The following is a 15,653-nucleotide window of genomic DNA, read 5'->3' as shown; positions in this document are numbered from 1 at the left end:
CGCGACCTTAGACAAATTTTTCTTTGGCCTCAACTCTCACAGCTAATTAAAAGAGGGCAATTCCGCATTGGACTATTGTGGGGATTAAACGAGATAACGCCTGACACAAGAGGGCGCTCGATAAACGTTGATTTTGCTTTTAGGTAGGAATAAGAATTCGGTCCTTTTTTTTTTTTTTTTTTTTTTTTGAGTGGGTACACGTGATCTAGCAAACCAGACAGAATGAAAGAGCCTGGCTAGCTTCGGTCAGCCAGTTTTCAGAAACCTGACCTGAGCTCACCAACGTTTCCAGGGTTATGATCCCACCTCCCCTCACTTCCCTGAATCCGCCAGTAAACCATGAAAATCTAACCCACCTCTAGTCAAGTCCCTGACCAGTCCTCGGACCGCTCAACCTACCCCACCCTTCCCTCAGAGGATGCTCGCCGATGATATCATATCCATTTCCGTTTCCCAGAGGCACTTCACTCTCTAGGGCCGCTCTAGGCTGCCGCTTCCAAGGCGGGCTCCGAAGCTCAATGGTTGCTGGGCGGGGCCGTGACGTCCTTGGCGTGGCTGCAGGGGAGGCCGCGGCGGGGAAAATGGCGGACGGAAAGGCGGGAGAGGAGAAACCTGAAAAGCCGCAGCGAGCTGGAGCCGCCGGAGGTGAACATAACCCCAGCGTCGCGGGCTACGTGGGATGCTCTGGGCCTTTCTTTGAGCTCCCCGGGGTGGGGGGTGTAGGCCGGGGCGAGAAGAGCGGATCTGGCGCTCACCCGGCCAGGTGCTGGGCCCAGACAAGCCCTGGGCACGCCCGGTGCGGCCCGGTGGCATCCGGGCCCACATCGCCTCCTTGCCGGGGGAGAGCCGGTCACTGTTCGTCACCTCCTGGCCCCAGCGGAGACCCTGCTTCCGAAGAGAAGGGAGATGGGCCCCAGAAAGGGGGACCGAACTCGGGGTGGGACTAGGAGGGCGGTGCGGACGTAGTCACACAAAACGCACCCGGGCGCTCGCTCAGTGCGAGTCACCGAGCAGTGGCCGCAGGAACTGGCCGCAGGCCGAGTTTCCGACGGTGCCGGCCTCTCAGTTACACTTAGGAGTTAGTTTGCTGCTCCCTTTTCACTGAGGAAGTGGACTACCCTGGCCTTTTTCTTTCCTTTATTTTCAAGCCTAATTCTGATCCTGTAATGGGATGGGTCAAGACGATGGAGGGAAAGAGGAATACCTTTGGCTGCCTCCTGGTTTAATCTGCCGGGTCTAGGGTTACGGTTTAGTTGCCTTTCTTTGAACTGTCTGCCTTTTCTGTGCTAGGCTGTTGCCAGCTAACTGCACGCCAGATATTTAGGTGGCTAAATAGGCTAGTGTGACTCTTCCTGTATTTTGTTACGATGTAAACTCAGGTTACAGCTATCTTTATTCTGTCATCTCCACTCCTCTAAATTTGGGTCTTGTGCATTAAGGAAAAGAAACATCCTGTAATCTCTCCAGCCCTCCCGCTCCTTTGTCCTCACAAGGCTAGTGACTTAACACGTGCGAGCTGAGCATAATGTCTTTAGAACGTTTTAAGTACCACACTCTTAACTCTTCTTCACGTCTTATCCCTGAAAGTATTTAATATGAGAAAATACAGAAGATTAATAGTATATGAAGGCAACTGTTAGGACCTCCTAACAAGTTTAATGTGATTTAACTTGGGAACAAAAATTGAGAAAAGTGTAATGTTCGGTTACTTTGGACCCAGAAATTCCTTTTTAAAAAACACGTACGGTGCCATTAGTTGAGCCCAAACTCCTTTCCCCCTTCTCCCCTCCCGTCTTGTTTTTTGTTGTTGTTGTTATTGTTGTTTTACTAGTAAAATAGTTTATGAAGCAACAGTTTAAACCATTTAGTGCTACCTCCTTAGCGGTTTTTTTTTCGTCAAAAATTGTCTTGGAAATTATCAAGTAAAATTACATTTAAAAATTAGTAGTTTGAGGAAAAACAAAGATCTGTAGCCTGAAGAATCTTATCTGACTTTTAGACTACCTTTTAACTTTTAGAATGGGTTTCTAACTGTCTTGACTGAGTATCTGAGATGTGTTTAATGTGAGCCAAAGTGTACCTTAAGGGAGTTCCCTGGTGGCCTAGTGGTTAGGATTCCAGGCTTTCATTGCCCTGGCTGGGGTTCAATCCCTGACCGGGGAACTGAGATCCCACAAGGCATGCCGGGTGGCCAAAAAAACAAAACAAAAAAAATGTACCTTAAGTGTCAGCATAATTCCACTATATAATTTGTCCACCACCCTTTCAGTTAGGGATAATTCGCTCTGTAGTATGAATATTGATGTTTCTACTTTAGCATATTTTTGTGAAGGGGTGATATAAAGTTATCTTTGCTAATTGCTATCAAAAATTATTGTCTTCTTGTTGGTGACTTAGAATAAGTAATATCCCTTAATAACGTCTACATAATTTGCCTTGGGTGTGCCTTCCTTTGAAAGAAAATACTACTGTTACATGTAAACCATTTTGAATGTCAGATATTTTTAATGAAATTGTACAAAGAAGTCATAGTTAAAACATTCATACCATGGATATTGCTAAATTGATAATTTTACAGCAAATAGGCCCTGTTTTAAAACAGTATCAAGTTTGTCTTGGGGGGCTTACCTAGAGATTATTCTGATTTTTAACTCCTATTGAACAGTCCAGTAAGTTGGAAATATAAGTAGTTTTTAATGAGTTAACATAGTTAACATGAATTTATGTTAATAAGAGAAGCTACTTACTTGAACTACCTGCTCTCACCTTAAAGAGAAGGGATAATATTAAGGGTAAGGCTTTAGGTAGATTTTTTTTCCCTCCCTTTGGTTAAATTTTTGTAGTTCCTTGAAATAAGTAGAAGCTTTAGAGAAGAGCTAGTCATATTGTAATCATGCCCACCTCAGGCTATTTTAGGTTATCTAAAACTACTTTAATGAAATTGACATTTATTGTGCCAGGAGGTTCTTGAATATGTCCTGTTAGAGAGATAGGTATGTACCCTTTTTTCAGATGAAGAAGTTACCAGAATGCCAATGCGTCATGAAGGGTATCCCTATGGACTTAAAACTTATTGGGTAATTTTTTTCAAAGTAAGGTACCTTTGTACTCCAAGGCCCACCTCTCCTCCCCCAAAATGCTAGTACCATGTGTAATTTGATTTCACATTAATCTACACATTTTGTTTGCTTAGAATTACTAAAAACTAAAGTAGTACATGTTGTATTTAAAGGAAAACACTTAATGGACTTTAAAACACTTTAATGGTCTTGATAGTTTGCCTCTTCAGACGACAGAACCACAGATGTGAATAAAATTGAGTTGCTGACAGTTGATAACTTAATTAATGGTAGAGTAGTTTTCCCAACTCCCCTGTTCATGCTACATTTTTCTAGAGCATTCACTATAGAAATCTTCCCTAAGCATCATAGGATTGGACAGATAATATTGTGTTTCATGTGTTAGCACATACTAGTTCAGTTAGTTGTCGCACTTGATTCTTGTTATTAATGTTATAGTAAGAATTATGTTTTTCACTTTTTGTCGTATTTATGCTTTGATTTTTCTAGATTCTTTGTTCCAGAATTATTTTCTGGGTAAAAGGAGACCTAGAATTAAGAAAAGATAGGTTTTAAAAGAACCAGAAATTTTGACTAATTATAACCCTTGAGTCACAGTTCAAAGAGCAGAGTTACACTAAAATCAAGACTAAATGTTCTTTATTCTATTTGTTTTGATGTTTTTCAGACTTTGTGTTTACACAGACCTGTGCCTTTAGTGTACAGATTGCTTCTATATGTAAATCCAGTGGCTTTTTTATGTGTTTCTATATGCTCTGATACGTAGAGCCAATGAGTTTCCAGTTTTAGCTGTGTGTCAGTCACAAAGAAGAAGTAGTTATTACTGTTTGGGTTTTACTGTAAAATTCATACTTGATTAAAACTATACATAGAATACAGAATAAAATTTAGCATAAATGCTTTTAGTGGTAGACTTTGAAAAAATGTTTGCATAATACTGTCTTTTTTGTAAGAAATTCTAAATTCTAAATTCTAAATTTCAAATATTGAATAGCAATCTTACATTCTTCAGGTGCTTTTGTAATTTTATGTCTAAATAAGTGAATGGCACCTCAGACAACTATTCCAGTGCTGTCTTTGCTTCCTAGGGAAATCCCAAAACCTAATCCTGCTTAATTTCTCCCCTACATTGTTATTAAAACTTTCACCTCTTGTCTAAAGGTAATAAAGAGTTCGTTTTATTTTCCTGTAAACAAAATAAAATGTTCTGTTCAAAGTGCTTATTAATTTAGCTACCCCATCATTCCAAAACTATATAGATTGGGATCTATAACATCCTGTCTTTTAATTCATTACTTGTCAGTCTGTTTGATTTCCCCTTTTCTACCCATTCTAGCTTTTTGTCTTGTTTTCTTAGCTGTTGTCAGGGCCATCCCTTAGAGAACCTTCTCTTTCTCCATAAACTATTCATCCAGTGTAGCAGAATACATTCTATAGAGTAAATTGGTAAACTTGGGAAAGAAAATAAAATATTTAATAATCAGCCAGCCTTCTGTCTTACCTTCCAATATGTTTTTAAATAGCCTTCATGTGTAACAGGCCTAAGATATTCAAGATGAGAACTGATTTCATTTATTAATATAAAGAAGCAAAATTACTGAAAGACATCTTGCATTCCATATCTACATATGTATGCCTTCTGTTTGAAATTATCATTAGCTCATCTTTCTTTCATGAGAAAAAATAATATATAAACCTAAATATAGTTGTTGATATTAAGAGTAGCCTAAACAGATGTTAATCAAGCTTTGAGAGTAGAATGCAGTTACTCAAGAGGGGATGACCTTGAAGTCTTCCTTGAAGTTCCTTTCTAACTAAAGACTGTGTGAAATGTTCATGAAGAACACATCACTCAAGAAGATTACTCCAGGCTGTACTAACACTGTAGTTTGGGTAATAATGGGCTGTTCATAACAGGGTACTTTGTATAACGAGTAGTACATTATTGAAGAATATTAGACTTTTTATTAGTCAAATGTATTATCCTATGATGTGACTAACTGCCAGCAAACCAGTTTGTATAGAATTTATAGATCTTAATTTATAAAAAAAAAATTCCACAAATAACTAGATTATTGTACAACTTACAGTGTTTAGTTGAAGGGTCTTACTTTTTGTGAACTCTATATTTATAATTTTAAATTGCTCTGTATTTTATGCTAGTTAATTCATGGGAGCCTCTTCTACTGCCACACAATCTCAGTTCCTGCTGTATACTCTAACAAACAGTGGAAGAGACTGTTGGGTTCAGTAGGTGACAACTGCAGAGGTATCTTCCTTATAACGATGCTTTTTGAGGTTGCTGCTCCCATCAATCTGCTCAGTAAAAATAGCTCATCTTGGTAAGTTGTTTCGACTTCACCAGGACCTGAAGAAGAAGCAGAAAAACCTGTGAAAACTAAGACTGTTTCTTCCAGTAATGGAGGGGAAAATTCCAGTCGCAGCGCTGAGAAGCGATCAGCTGAAGAAGAAGCTGCAGACCTCCCAACAAAGCCTACAAAGATCTCCAAGTTTGGATTTGCCATAGGTAGTCAGATGACAAAGAAAGCCTCAGCCATATCCATCAAACTTGGCTCAAGTGTGAGTTGTTATTTTATATATTATATTTGTAATGGGTCTGAAAATTTGTTTTCGAAACCTGCTTTTATTGGATTATGATAAATTAAGTATACAAAGATGTATAAAAAGATACATTGGTGCATGAACTTATTACATGTAAGTATTTAAGAAATTAGTGGCTCTATATTCAAGAAAGGTCTGGATGAATTATAACTCAACAAAGCTGTTTTTAAAAAGGGTTTGGAATATGAGAAGGAACAACTATTATAGGGACTGTGTGATTTATAAAGTAATAATACCTTAGAATTTCCTAAGTTGAGCAAGACCTCTGAAAAATATTTTTAGAGTTTCAGTTTATTTTTCTTATCTTTTAATTCCAGTGATATTAAAAATAATATCTAGAAATCATTTATTTGTATTTTAAAAGATTAATGTTAGTAAGGTATTGCTTAATAAGAGCTTCCTGATTACCTTACTTTGAAGCTACAAATGGACATTGAGTATTATAATCTATGATAGTAGTCCTTTACAGATCAACTTTTGATTCCTTGTTTTAAGATGTAAACCTTGAATTAATACTTATTAACCCTGGAGTATCTGGAAAGTATTTGAAGTATTAGGTTGAAGCGTATGAAGTTTAGAGATTTAACTATTTCTGATCTACAGAAGTGTTAATTTCATGTGGTTCAACTAAACAGATCTCTTCTTTAAGAAAAAGAAACTTACTTGAATAGTGTATTGCTATTGGCTTTAGAAGATGGTTACATTCTTGTGTAAGGAGAATAATCCTAAAATTGCTTTTAAGTTGTTTGTTCATGTCTGTTCTGTGAAAATTAATGCTCAGTTGCCTGGATGCATACAGCTTGATTTCTTCATTAGATGTCATTCAAAGATCTTAAAAATATGATATGGATCAGATTCCTACTAGAGTCAGTGTGTTTGAGCTATACTTCTAGTTTTAAAAAAGCTACCATTCCTCAGAACCCCTACTCCCACCCTATTTTGTTTTGCTTTTTTCCTTTTCTTCCTTTTTCTAAAAAATTTAGTGTGAACAAAAGACATTCAGCTTGTAATTTCATTACTTCATGACTCCTCTCCCAATTTGAGCTGATTCTTTTGGTTTAATATGTTTTTTATAAAGTTGCATAGGCCTACCTGCATAGGTATTTACTTTTTTTGATAGTCATTAAACATGTGGTTCTCATGTACATTTCTCATACAGGTGTTCCCCTTGATAATAGATTTTACGGTGCTTGAACACACCTCCTAAATCAGATATCCTTATCCCTACTTTTGCTAGATCATTGACGTGATTTAGTAATTGCTGATCATTTTAGTTGGGAGGGTTATGCTTGAAAAGGCCTATTCAGTAAAACTTTAATCTTTAGAAAACAAAAAACCTTTTTTCATAAAGTAAACCAAAGTGTAAACATAATCTTGGCGAAGTGAGGTGTAGGATATGAAAATAGTTGAAACTGTTGCTTTTGATTATATGATGCGAAAAGATAGTCAAACAACCAACAAATACTTACTTGTGTCTTATGTTTATGTACAACATCAAATACGTGACATCTTTAAGAGTAAAGGGTGTTTCTAGAGTCACTATGCATAATTTCCAAATGGACATTTTTATTTCTTCAGAAACAAACATTGTTTATAAAAAGTGTTTCTGTTATACAAGAAGGGATAGTTAATTTTGTTTCAGCAGCTCAGAGATTTTACTGGTGAGGTGATGCTAGAGTTGGCTTAAGTGCAGGCAAGAGGCAAAGGGACATCTCAGATAAAAAGAGTTTCATGCAGGGAATTCCGTGGTGGTACAGTGGCTGAGACTTGTTGCTTTCACTGCCGTGGGCCCGGGTTCAATCCCTGGTCGGGGAACTAAGATCCCACAAGCCGTGCAGCACAGCCAAAAAAAAAAAAAAAAAGACTTTTATGCAAAGGCAGTTTAGATGTGAAGCCACATGATGCATTCAGGAAATTGTTCATAGTTAGGAAGTGTTTGGTAGGCAAATGCAGGGATAAAAAGCCCCCCAAATAAGACCACAGGACCAAATCATAAAGGACTTGTACTCCATAATATAGTTTGGTTTTATTCTTTGGGTTCTAGAGGAGCCATGGAATCATTATAAAGAGTCTCGAGCCTTAAACAGATTTGCATTTTAGAAACATTACTCTGGTACCAGTATAGAGAATTAGAGGAAAATAAACACAGAAGGTGGGGAGATGGTATTTCTAACAGCAGTTCAGGCAAGTAATGCTAAGGGGCCATAGTGTTGGTAGTGTGGTAGTAAGCTGGGAAGGCAGGGGGAGATTTAAGTCTATTTAATAGAGATCTAGTTAACAGGACCTTACAATAAAATGTGCAAGTTGAAGAAAAGGTTTTCTGGCTTGAGCACTTAAAGAGCACTGCAGTACCCCTGGGAGCTCTAAGTGGCGCTGTCCAGTAGGCAGCTAGCTAGTAGAGAAAGATGGGTCTTCATGTCTTTCTCAAGGCACACTGTGCTTAATTTTAATGTTACTATGGGCAGGTATTAATATTCATTTTCTCTTACCTGTACCAGGTACCTTTTAGCTAAGTGATATTAAATTATAGACCCTAACTAGAAAATCTTTTACAGGATGAAAACAAATGGACATATAATTAATAAAGTAAAATCTACCCATTGATAACCCACATTTTCAAAAAGAAAGTAGATTTCTCCAATGTTTGTTCTTAGTTCCTTAGTGTATGTTTCTATGAAAACATAAAGTTGAATCTTTGAAGATAAATTATTTTTATCATTAAATAAGCGTGTGTAAGCATTATATTATACTCTTTTTAATGTTTCTTCTTCAGAAACCTAAGGAAACCGTTCCAACTCTTGCTCCAAAAACCCTTTCAGTAGCAGCAGCTTTTAATGAAGATGAAGATGTAAGTTGATACCTAGTTTTGTTTGTTTTACTTTAAGAAGTTCTTTAAGAAAGATGTTAGTGGCAAATTGTCAAGTTGTACTAATGGTACTAGTGAACTTTTTTTGCAACTCTGAACAGTTGTTGTTTTTTTTTAAATGACATTGCAAAATCTGGATATTTGTTTATTTATTTAATTTGGTTGTGGGATTATTTAAAATATTATTGACTTTAGGGGGGGCAAGGAACTTAATCAAATCAACAAATGCTTATTAGTAGTAATAATATATATATGTGCTATGAAATATGTAGGATCTAAAAAAAGAAAAATTCAATACTGCTGTCTTCAATAATTTTTATAGTTGGAGTCTTCAGTGAGACATTATGCATGTGTTCAGCTTTAAAAGGCAGCTATAGTGCTTTCTTCCTGTATCCCCATGAGGAATAACAATAGTGCAGATGATTCTGCCAAAAGATCTAGTCAATATGTATATGTTCCAGAGTGGCGCAGTGGTTAAGAATCCGCCTGCCAGTGCAGGGGACACGGGTTTGAGCCCTGGTCCGGAAAGATCCCACATGCCGCGGAGCAACTAAGCCCGTGCGCCACAGCTATTGAGCCTGCACTCTAGAACCCGCGAGCCACAGCTACTGAAGCCCGTGCACCTAGAGCCCGTGCTCTGCAACAAGAGAAGCCACTGCAATGAGAAGCCTGCGCACCACAACAAAGAGTATCCCCTGCTTGCCGCAACTAGAGAAAGCCCGCTTGCAGCAACGAAAATCCAGTGCAGCCAAAAATTAATTAATTAATTAATTTTTAAAAAGAGAGAGATTAGGTAGCATTTTGGTTTGTACAAATTGTTAATCAGGAAAGGACAATGTAGGAAGAAGGGGACAACATGTGCAGAAGTAGAGAGGCTGGAAATAGTAAGCACCTACATAATAGTAATGGCTTGCTTTGAATGCCTAACAATTTGAATCTTTTCACACAACTTTATTTTATCCTCCATATATCCTTGTGAATTGTGTGATATGGTTATTCTTATTTTCCAAATGGAGAAATTAAGTGTGCATAAGTATTGTGCACAAGTGTTGAACTAGAGCTGAGCTTTCTGGTTTCTTGTCCTATGTTCTTTGCATCATACCTTACTGTTTTCCCTGTTTTTAAAGAAATTTTAGACAGGTTCAGACAACACTCTTTCTGCTATAAGATGGTAATGACTGGTAGGGATAAACTTGTCTCTTAGGTAAAAGAACACATGCATCTAAAGTCTTCATCTGGGACTTCCCTGGCAGTCCAGTGGTTAAGACTCTGCACTTCCACTGCAGGGGGCACCGGTTTGATCACTGGTCAGGGAACTAAGATCCCGCATGACACGCAGTGTGGCTAAAAAAAAAAAAAAAGGAAATAAAATCTTCATCTGGTTCTTCCTTTTTGTGCAGAACATATTAATTAACCTTGGATATATACCTAAGCCTGAAATATATTGTACAAAGAGTGTGTTCATTTAGTTAATTTTGAAATTTAAAAATACTTTTTCAGTTGTATCTCTTTAGTCTCTTTTAATTTGGACAACTCCTGGGTTTTTCTGCGTATTTCATGGCATTAACATTTTGAAGAGTTCAGGCCAGTTAGTTTGTAGAACGTCCCTCAGTTTGGATTTGTCTGATGTTCCCTTATGATTAGATTCACATTCCTTTTGGCAGGCATACCACAGAAGTGATGCCAAGTTCTCAATGCATCATATCAGGAGCACATGTTGTCAGTATATACCATTACTGGCAATGTTAACTTTGATCATTTAGTTAAAGTGATGTCTGCCAGATTTCTCTACTGTCAAATTACTGTTTTATCTTTTATAATTAAAATTTATCTTGTGGGGATATGTTTTAAGAATATGTGAAGGGGACTTCCCTGGTGGCACAGTGGTTAAGCATCCGCCTGCTAATGCAGGGGACACGGGTTTGAGCCCTGGTCCGGAAAGATCCCACATGCCACGGAGCAACTAAGCCCGTGTGCCACAACTACTGAGCCTGCGCTCTAGAGCCCGCGAGCCACAACTACTGAAGAGCCCATGCCTAGAGCCCGTGCTCACAACAAGAGAAGCCACCTTAATGAGAAGCCCGTGCGCCTCAATGAAGAGTAACCCCCACTCGCTGCAACTAGAGAAAGCCCGCGCACAGCAATGAAGACCCAACGCAGCCAAAAATAAATAACTAAAATTTTAAAAAAGAATATGTGAAAATACATAATTTCTTAAGTGTTCACTCATGAGTGTTAACATTCATTGATGATTCTTACCAGAATCAATTATTATGATGTTTGCCGAATGGTGATTTTTTTCATTCTTTCATCCCTTCTATGTTTATTAATTGTCTCTTACCGTAAGGAAGAGCTTTTATAAGCGTAGGCTCTATTTAACAGGTTATAATGCTCAAATTTTCCCAGATTTGACCAGTAGAAATCCCTTTAAGCTGGATCTTGCAGATGACTGTGTAAAAAATAATATTTAGCTCATCAGTAACATTTATACTTAAAAACATCTAAAAGACACTTGTCATATATCTTTTCATGAGCTGTAACTGGAAAAGTAGTAGAGAATGAGCTTTCAAGATGTCTTTTCAGTAAAGGAGACATTTTTGAGAAGGAGCAATACAGTAAAATGGTTAAGAGCCTTTGCTTTGGCGTCTAGCTGTTTTGTGACTTGGGACAAGTTAACCTTGTTTACCTTACCTACAAAATGTGAACGATGATACTCATACCCACCTTGTAGGATTGTTAGGGTTTTCAAAGATAGTGCATATTAAAGCATTTAACACAACGTGTAGCTTATAGTAAACAAATAGTTTTAGTTCTAGAATATCAAGTTTTTTGGGGGGTTTTGTTTTTGTTTTGGGGGGTTTTTTTGTTCTTGTGTTTTGTTGGTTTGTTTTTTGGCCACGCTGCACGGCATGCGGGATCTTAGTTCCCCAACCAGGGATCGAACTCACGCCCCCTACAATGGAAGCACGGAATTCTTAACCACTGGACTGGCAGGGAAGTCCCTAGAATATCAAGTTTTTACCAGATTTTTTTTCTTTATGCAGAATCAGCACACTAGAAGCATGAGGGTTTTTTTTAATGTAGTTAAGATAAATGATTTTCTCCTTTCACCAAAATTTCAGACTTAGATATAAAATTTAGCATTATTGGTAATCAAGTGATTTTAATATAGTTGACCCTTGACCAACACAGGTTTGAACTGCACAGGCCTATTTATACACAGATTTTTTTCAGTAACGTGCTATCCCAAGGTTGGTTTAATCCTCAGATGTGGAACCGCGGCTATGGAGGGTCAATTATAAAGTTACACACGGGGTTTTGACTGTGGCGCTGTGGAGGCAGTGCCCCTAATCCTCCTGCATTGTTCAAGGGTCAGCTCTATCTACATGCAGTCATCTCTGTTTCTATCTTACTTTTTTCTCCAGAGTGAACCAGAGGAAATGCCTCCAGAAGCAAAGATGAGGATGAAAAATATTGGAAGGTATTATAATTTTTGTATAATATTGTAGAAAATTATAGTGAATTAAGAGCAAGAATAAATTGCAAATTGCACATAATCTATTAGTGTTCAAGCTTTTCTTGCATATTTGGGCAAAAGAGTTTTGTTTTCTGAGATTACTCTCCTGGTAGAAGAAAATTCGTATTTTAAGAAAAAATAACAATAATTTAATGCCATTTTTTTTCAGATACATGTAATCTAAATTTTTTCAGATAAACAGTTATGAGAAATGTTTCTGATATAAAATTTAAATTAAAAGTTTTTTTCAGGTATAAAAAAATGGCTTTCACTCATCTCACTTAAGATATTCCCACCACTTAATCTTGATTGTATGTGTCCCATTTTCCTTAGTAATTTAGATGCCAAATATAAAAAGACAAAAACATTTTAAAATTTTCCTCCGTTGTTTCTGTTATTGTGGAAATAACGTTTATTTCACGTTAACACGATGTTCAGTTTCCTGTCTTTGTATGCGTAAATGGATAACTTAGAGGCTAATAAGAAAGCTGGGCTTCAAAACAACCTATACTATATCCCCACTTCCACCAAATGTATATATTATCCCAAAGAATTAAGTGCTGAGTCTTCAAGCATCAGTCTTCAGACTTCATCTATGATTCAAACGGGAACTGTCCCAGTGGCTGGCTGCCTGCCTCCCTTTCGGACTGGGACCTAAAGTAAGAAATACATCTGGCATTATAACCAAATCTAAACACCTAGGATACATATATCTTCATATAGCTAAACATTTAAAATTGAAACAGAAGTCCATAAAATGACATCTTCTGTTTCATTTTTTATAAATGCTGATGGCAAGCCGCCACCAAATTGATTTGATGACCCTGTTAATGGGTTACAAGCAACGGTTTTTAAAACTATAGTGGTTGCTGCGTATCAGAATCACCTTAAATGTTTGTTAAAACTACAGATTTACCTGGCTCCTCCTCAGACCTACTGAATCTGAAATTTTAGGACAGGGTCTGTGTAAAGGGTATTTTTAAAAAGATCTGTAGAGGCTTCTGATGTTTGGCCTGCATTTATAATAGGTGCTAAACAAATGTGTTTTGAATGAGTTAAAAACATGGCCCGAAAGTCATTATATAACATTTTAAATAAGTTTCCTTTCTTTTAACACAGGGATACACCAACATCAGCAGGACCAAATTCCTTCAATAAAGGAAAGCATGGGTTTTCTGATAACCAGAAGCTATGGGAGCGAAATATAAAATCTCATCTTGGAAATGTCCATGACCAAGACAATTAAATGATGTGTTTTGAAATTGAGGTATGGGGTGGGTGTAAAGTTAAAAGGAACAGTTTCCTTTTTTAAAGAATGGTATAAGACTATCTTTGGAGCCGCCTTTTTTTTTTCTTTTTCTTTTTTTAAAGATTGAGTGGTACACTAATAAATGAGAATTTGAAATTAAAGGTAATTTATGTTTTATATACAGATTTCAAGACATTTGCTAATTTTGTAGTTTCATGTGATTAGTTTCCGAAGGTTATAGATGATTAAAAAAATCAGAAATGGTACCTTTCTAAGAATTGCATATTTTTTTAGACACAACTACTAGCACATTAAGAGGGAAGCAAAAAGTTGTCTATTTAAACTGTAGGCAGTTACTCTCTAACTTAACTCCCTTGTTAACCTAAAGTCTGGCTCCCAGGAACAGCCTTATAGAGAAGGGAGTATTGTATTGGGAGGAAAATGTTGCTGGACTATTGACTGAGAAAGTAAATTAGATAAAAATGAAAATACAGCTTTTTTTTTTCCTAATGGGCATTTGTTTTGTTTCGAATCATCATAAACTAGTTATTGCATTGCTATCAGTGGATACAGATGCTTAGCTCTTTAAAAAGAACATTTTAAAATTTTATGTAAACTGTTGAGTATTTAAAATAGCCCACTTCACTTTAGAGGGTCTTGTCTACCTTTGATAGTCTTCAAAGAACAACCATTTGCTACCAAAGTAAATCAGTATTTTGAATGTGCTTCTCTTGATTTTTGTTATTAGCTAGTTCCTGTAAGCATTTCCACCAGATCTTCAGGCAAATCATAAGGAAGCTGTTTCTTTTAAAATAACAAACCACCACCAAAAATTTAAATGTACATAATAGTTAAATATTTGGCTGTTCTTATTTTTTAAAGGATATAAACACCAAAAAAAAAGGCAACATTGTATGAAGATGGAAAATAAGAAAGATGCACTTTCTGTAACTTTATCAAAGCATTTTATGTTACTAACTTGTGAAATCCAATTTGATTTGAACTTATTACAGGAATTCTTATTTAGCACAATAATATGGTTTCTTTTAACTGTACACATATTAACCAGTGGCCTCTCAAAAGCACATTTTAGATACTGAAAATAAAAGGAAAGAAAATGCATCTTTAAACATATTTTATGGAATCTTTGACCACATATACTTTGTTAATCTTTGTGTTGTAGGATTGTGTTTATTTTGTATTTTTGTATATGAATTCTTTTTTTAATGTGACAGTTAAACACATCTTTAAAAGCATAGTCACACATAAAAGAAACATATAGTATAATGATTTCCTTGAAAACTCTTACAATGTTAGATTTGGAGGCAGCTTCAGACTGTTTAATTGGTGATAACTACTCGCTGAGCTCTTTTAATAGGTAATAACTCCAGAGAAGCAGCCTGTATATATTCCTAATACTTCGTTCACTTGCATTTGAGTTTAGAGTAAGCCCCAAGTAAAACAATGGAAATGTATATAGAACGATTAGTTCTTACTTACATGGTTTAATTATATCAAGATACATGAATTTAACTTGCTTTAACGTAGGCAAACTTCCCATTTTTGTTCATTTTAATGTTTATGTTGAAATAATATCCCAAAACGACTGAGATGAATGTCTTTACTAAAATACCAATAAATTTGTCAAACTCTATCAGTGTTCTTATTTTCTGTTACACTTAATTGTTGCTGGGTTTGTTTTAAGCAAAGAAGAGACAGATGTTATTGATGCTCTTGCCCAGATTGTTGGCCAGAGTAATGGGAGATTTTAAATTGCTCTTTGGAGTCTACCTAACTTAGCACATAGTTCTAGAACATTACAGTATCTCAGGTTAGAAAAAGACCTAATCCAAATCCTCCCTTTCCTCTACTGCCAAAGTATCATCTATTATGTGCTGTAGAAAATCCTGCTGAGGCATACCTTTGAAAATCCCTAAGTGTTAGAAGGTATTCTCTTACTTGTGTCTGCCATCCATTATCTCTAAATATTTTCTTAATGTTTATAATGCTGCTGCCCTATAGGTCAGGTGTTAGTAAATGAAAAGATTGAACTACATTTTAAAATTAAGGTTTGTTTCTAGTTAGACTAATTACAAATGAAGGCTATGAATTTCAAATGTTTTTTTCTTAACTAACTCTAATAATCAAGGTTAGCTTGATATATTGTGGAGGGGTTGTTCAAGTTACTTCCCTGATGAGATGAAGATACTTCTTTTTAATTTTTTTTAACTTTTCATTTTGAAAAACTTTCAGACTCAAAAAACATTGCAAAAATATAATGAAGTATTTCCATGTTCTTCAAATGATAACATACAACCA

At 36.4% G+C, this 15,653-nt stretch overlaps 1 protein-coding gene across 2 annotated transcripts; it reads left to right on the top strand.

Moving 5' to 3' along the window:
* Positions 1–538: 538 nt before the first annotated feature.
* PCNP (PEST proteolytic signal containing nuclear protein) lies at positions 539–14,988 on the top strand. Of its 2 annotated transcripts, none has more exons than XM_068546834.1 (5): positions 539–645; positions 5,446–5,660; positions 8,476–8,550; positions 11,994–12,049; positions 13,205–14,988. In XM_068546834.1, the coding sequence occupies exons 1-5, from the start codon at positions 582–584 to the stop codon at positions 13,329–13,331; spliced, it is 537 nt and encodes a 178-aa protein (XP_068402935.1). In that variant the 5' UTR covers positions 539–581; the 3' UTR covers positions 13,332–14,988. The 2 variants fall into 2 exon arrangements, with proteins under 2 accessions (XP_068402935.1, XP_068402936.1); XM_068546835.1 differs by lacking the exon at positions 539–645 and adding an exon at positions 5,332–5,422 and having other exon boundaries at positions 5,498–5,660.
* The last annotated feature ends 665 nt before the right edge of the window (positions 14,989–15,653 follow it).

Source organism: Eschrichtius robustus, chromosome 6 (genome assembly GCF_028021215.1).
Source record: "Eschrichtius robustus isolate mEscRob2 chromosome 6, mEscRob2.pri, whole genome shotgun sequence".
NCBI classification, from domain to species: Eukaryota; Metazoa; Chordata; class Mammalia; order Artiodactyla; family Eschrichtiidae; genus Eschrichtius; species Eschrichtius robustus.
Note: the sequence above shows the minus strand (reverse complement) of the source record. Positions and strands in the feature narration are given on the sequence as shown.

Coding starts and splice junctions, on each gene's coding strand:
- PCNP (XM_068546834.1), top strand. CDS start 582: ATGGCGGACGGAAAGGCGGGAGAGGAGAAACCTGAAAAGCCGCAGCGA. Junction 646..5,445: donor GCGAGCTGGAGCCGCCGGAG/GTGAACATAACC, acceptor CGACTTCACCAG/GACCTGAAGAAGAAGCAGAA. Junction 12,050..13,204: donor AGGATGAAAAATATTGGAAG/GTATTATAATTT, acceptor CTTTTAACACAG/GGATACACCAACATCAGCAG.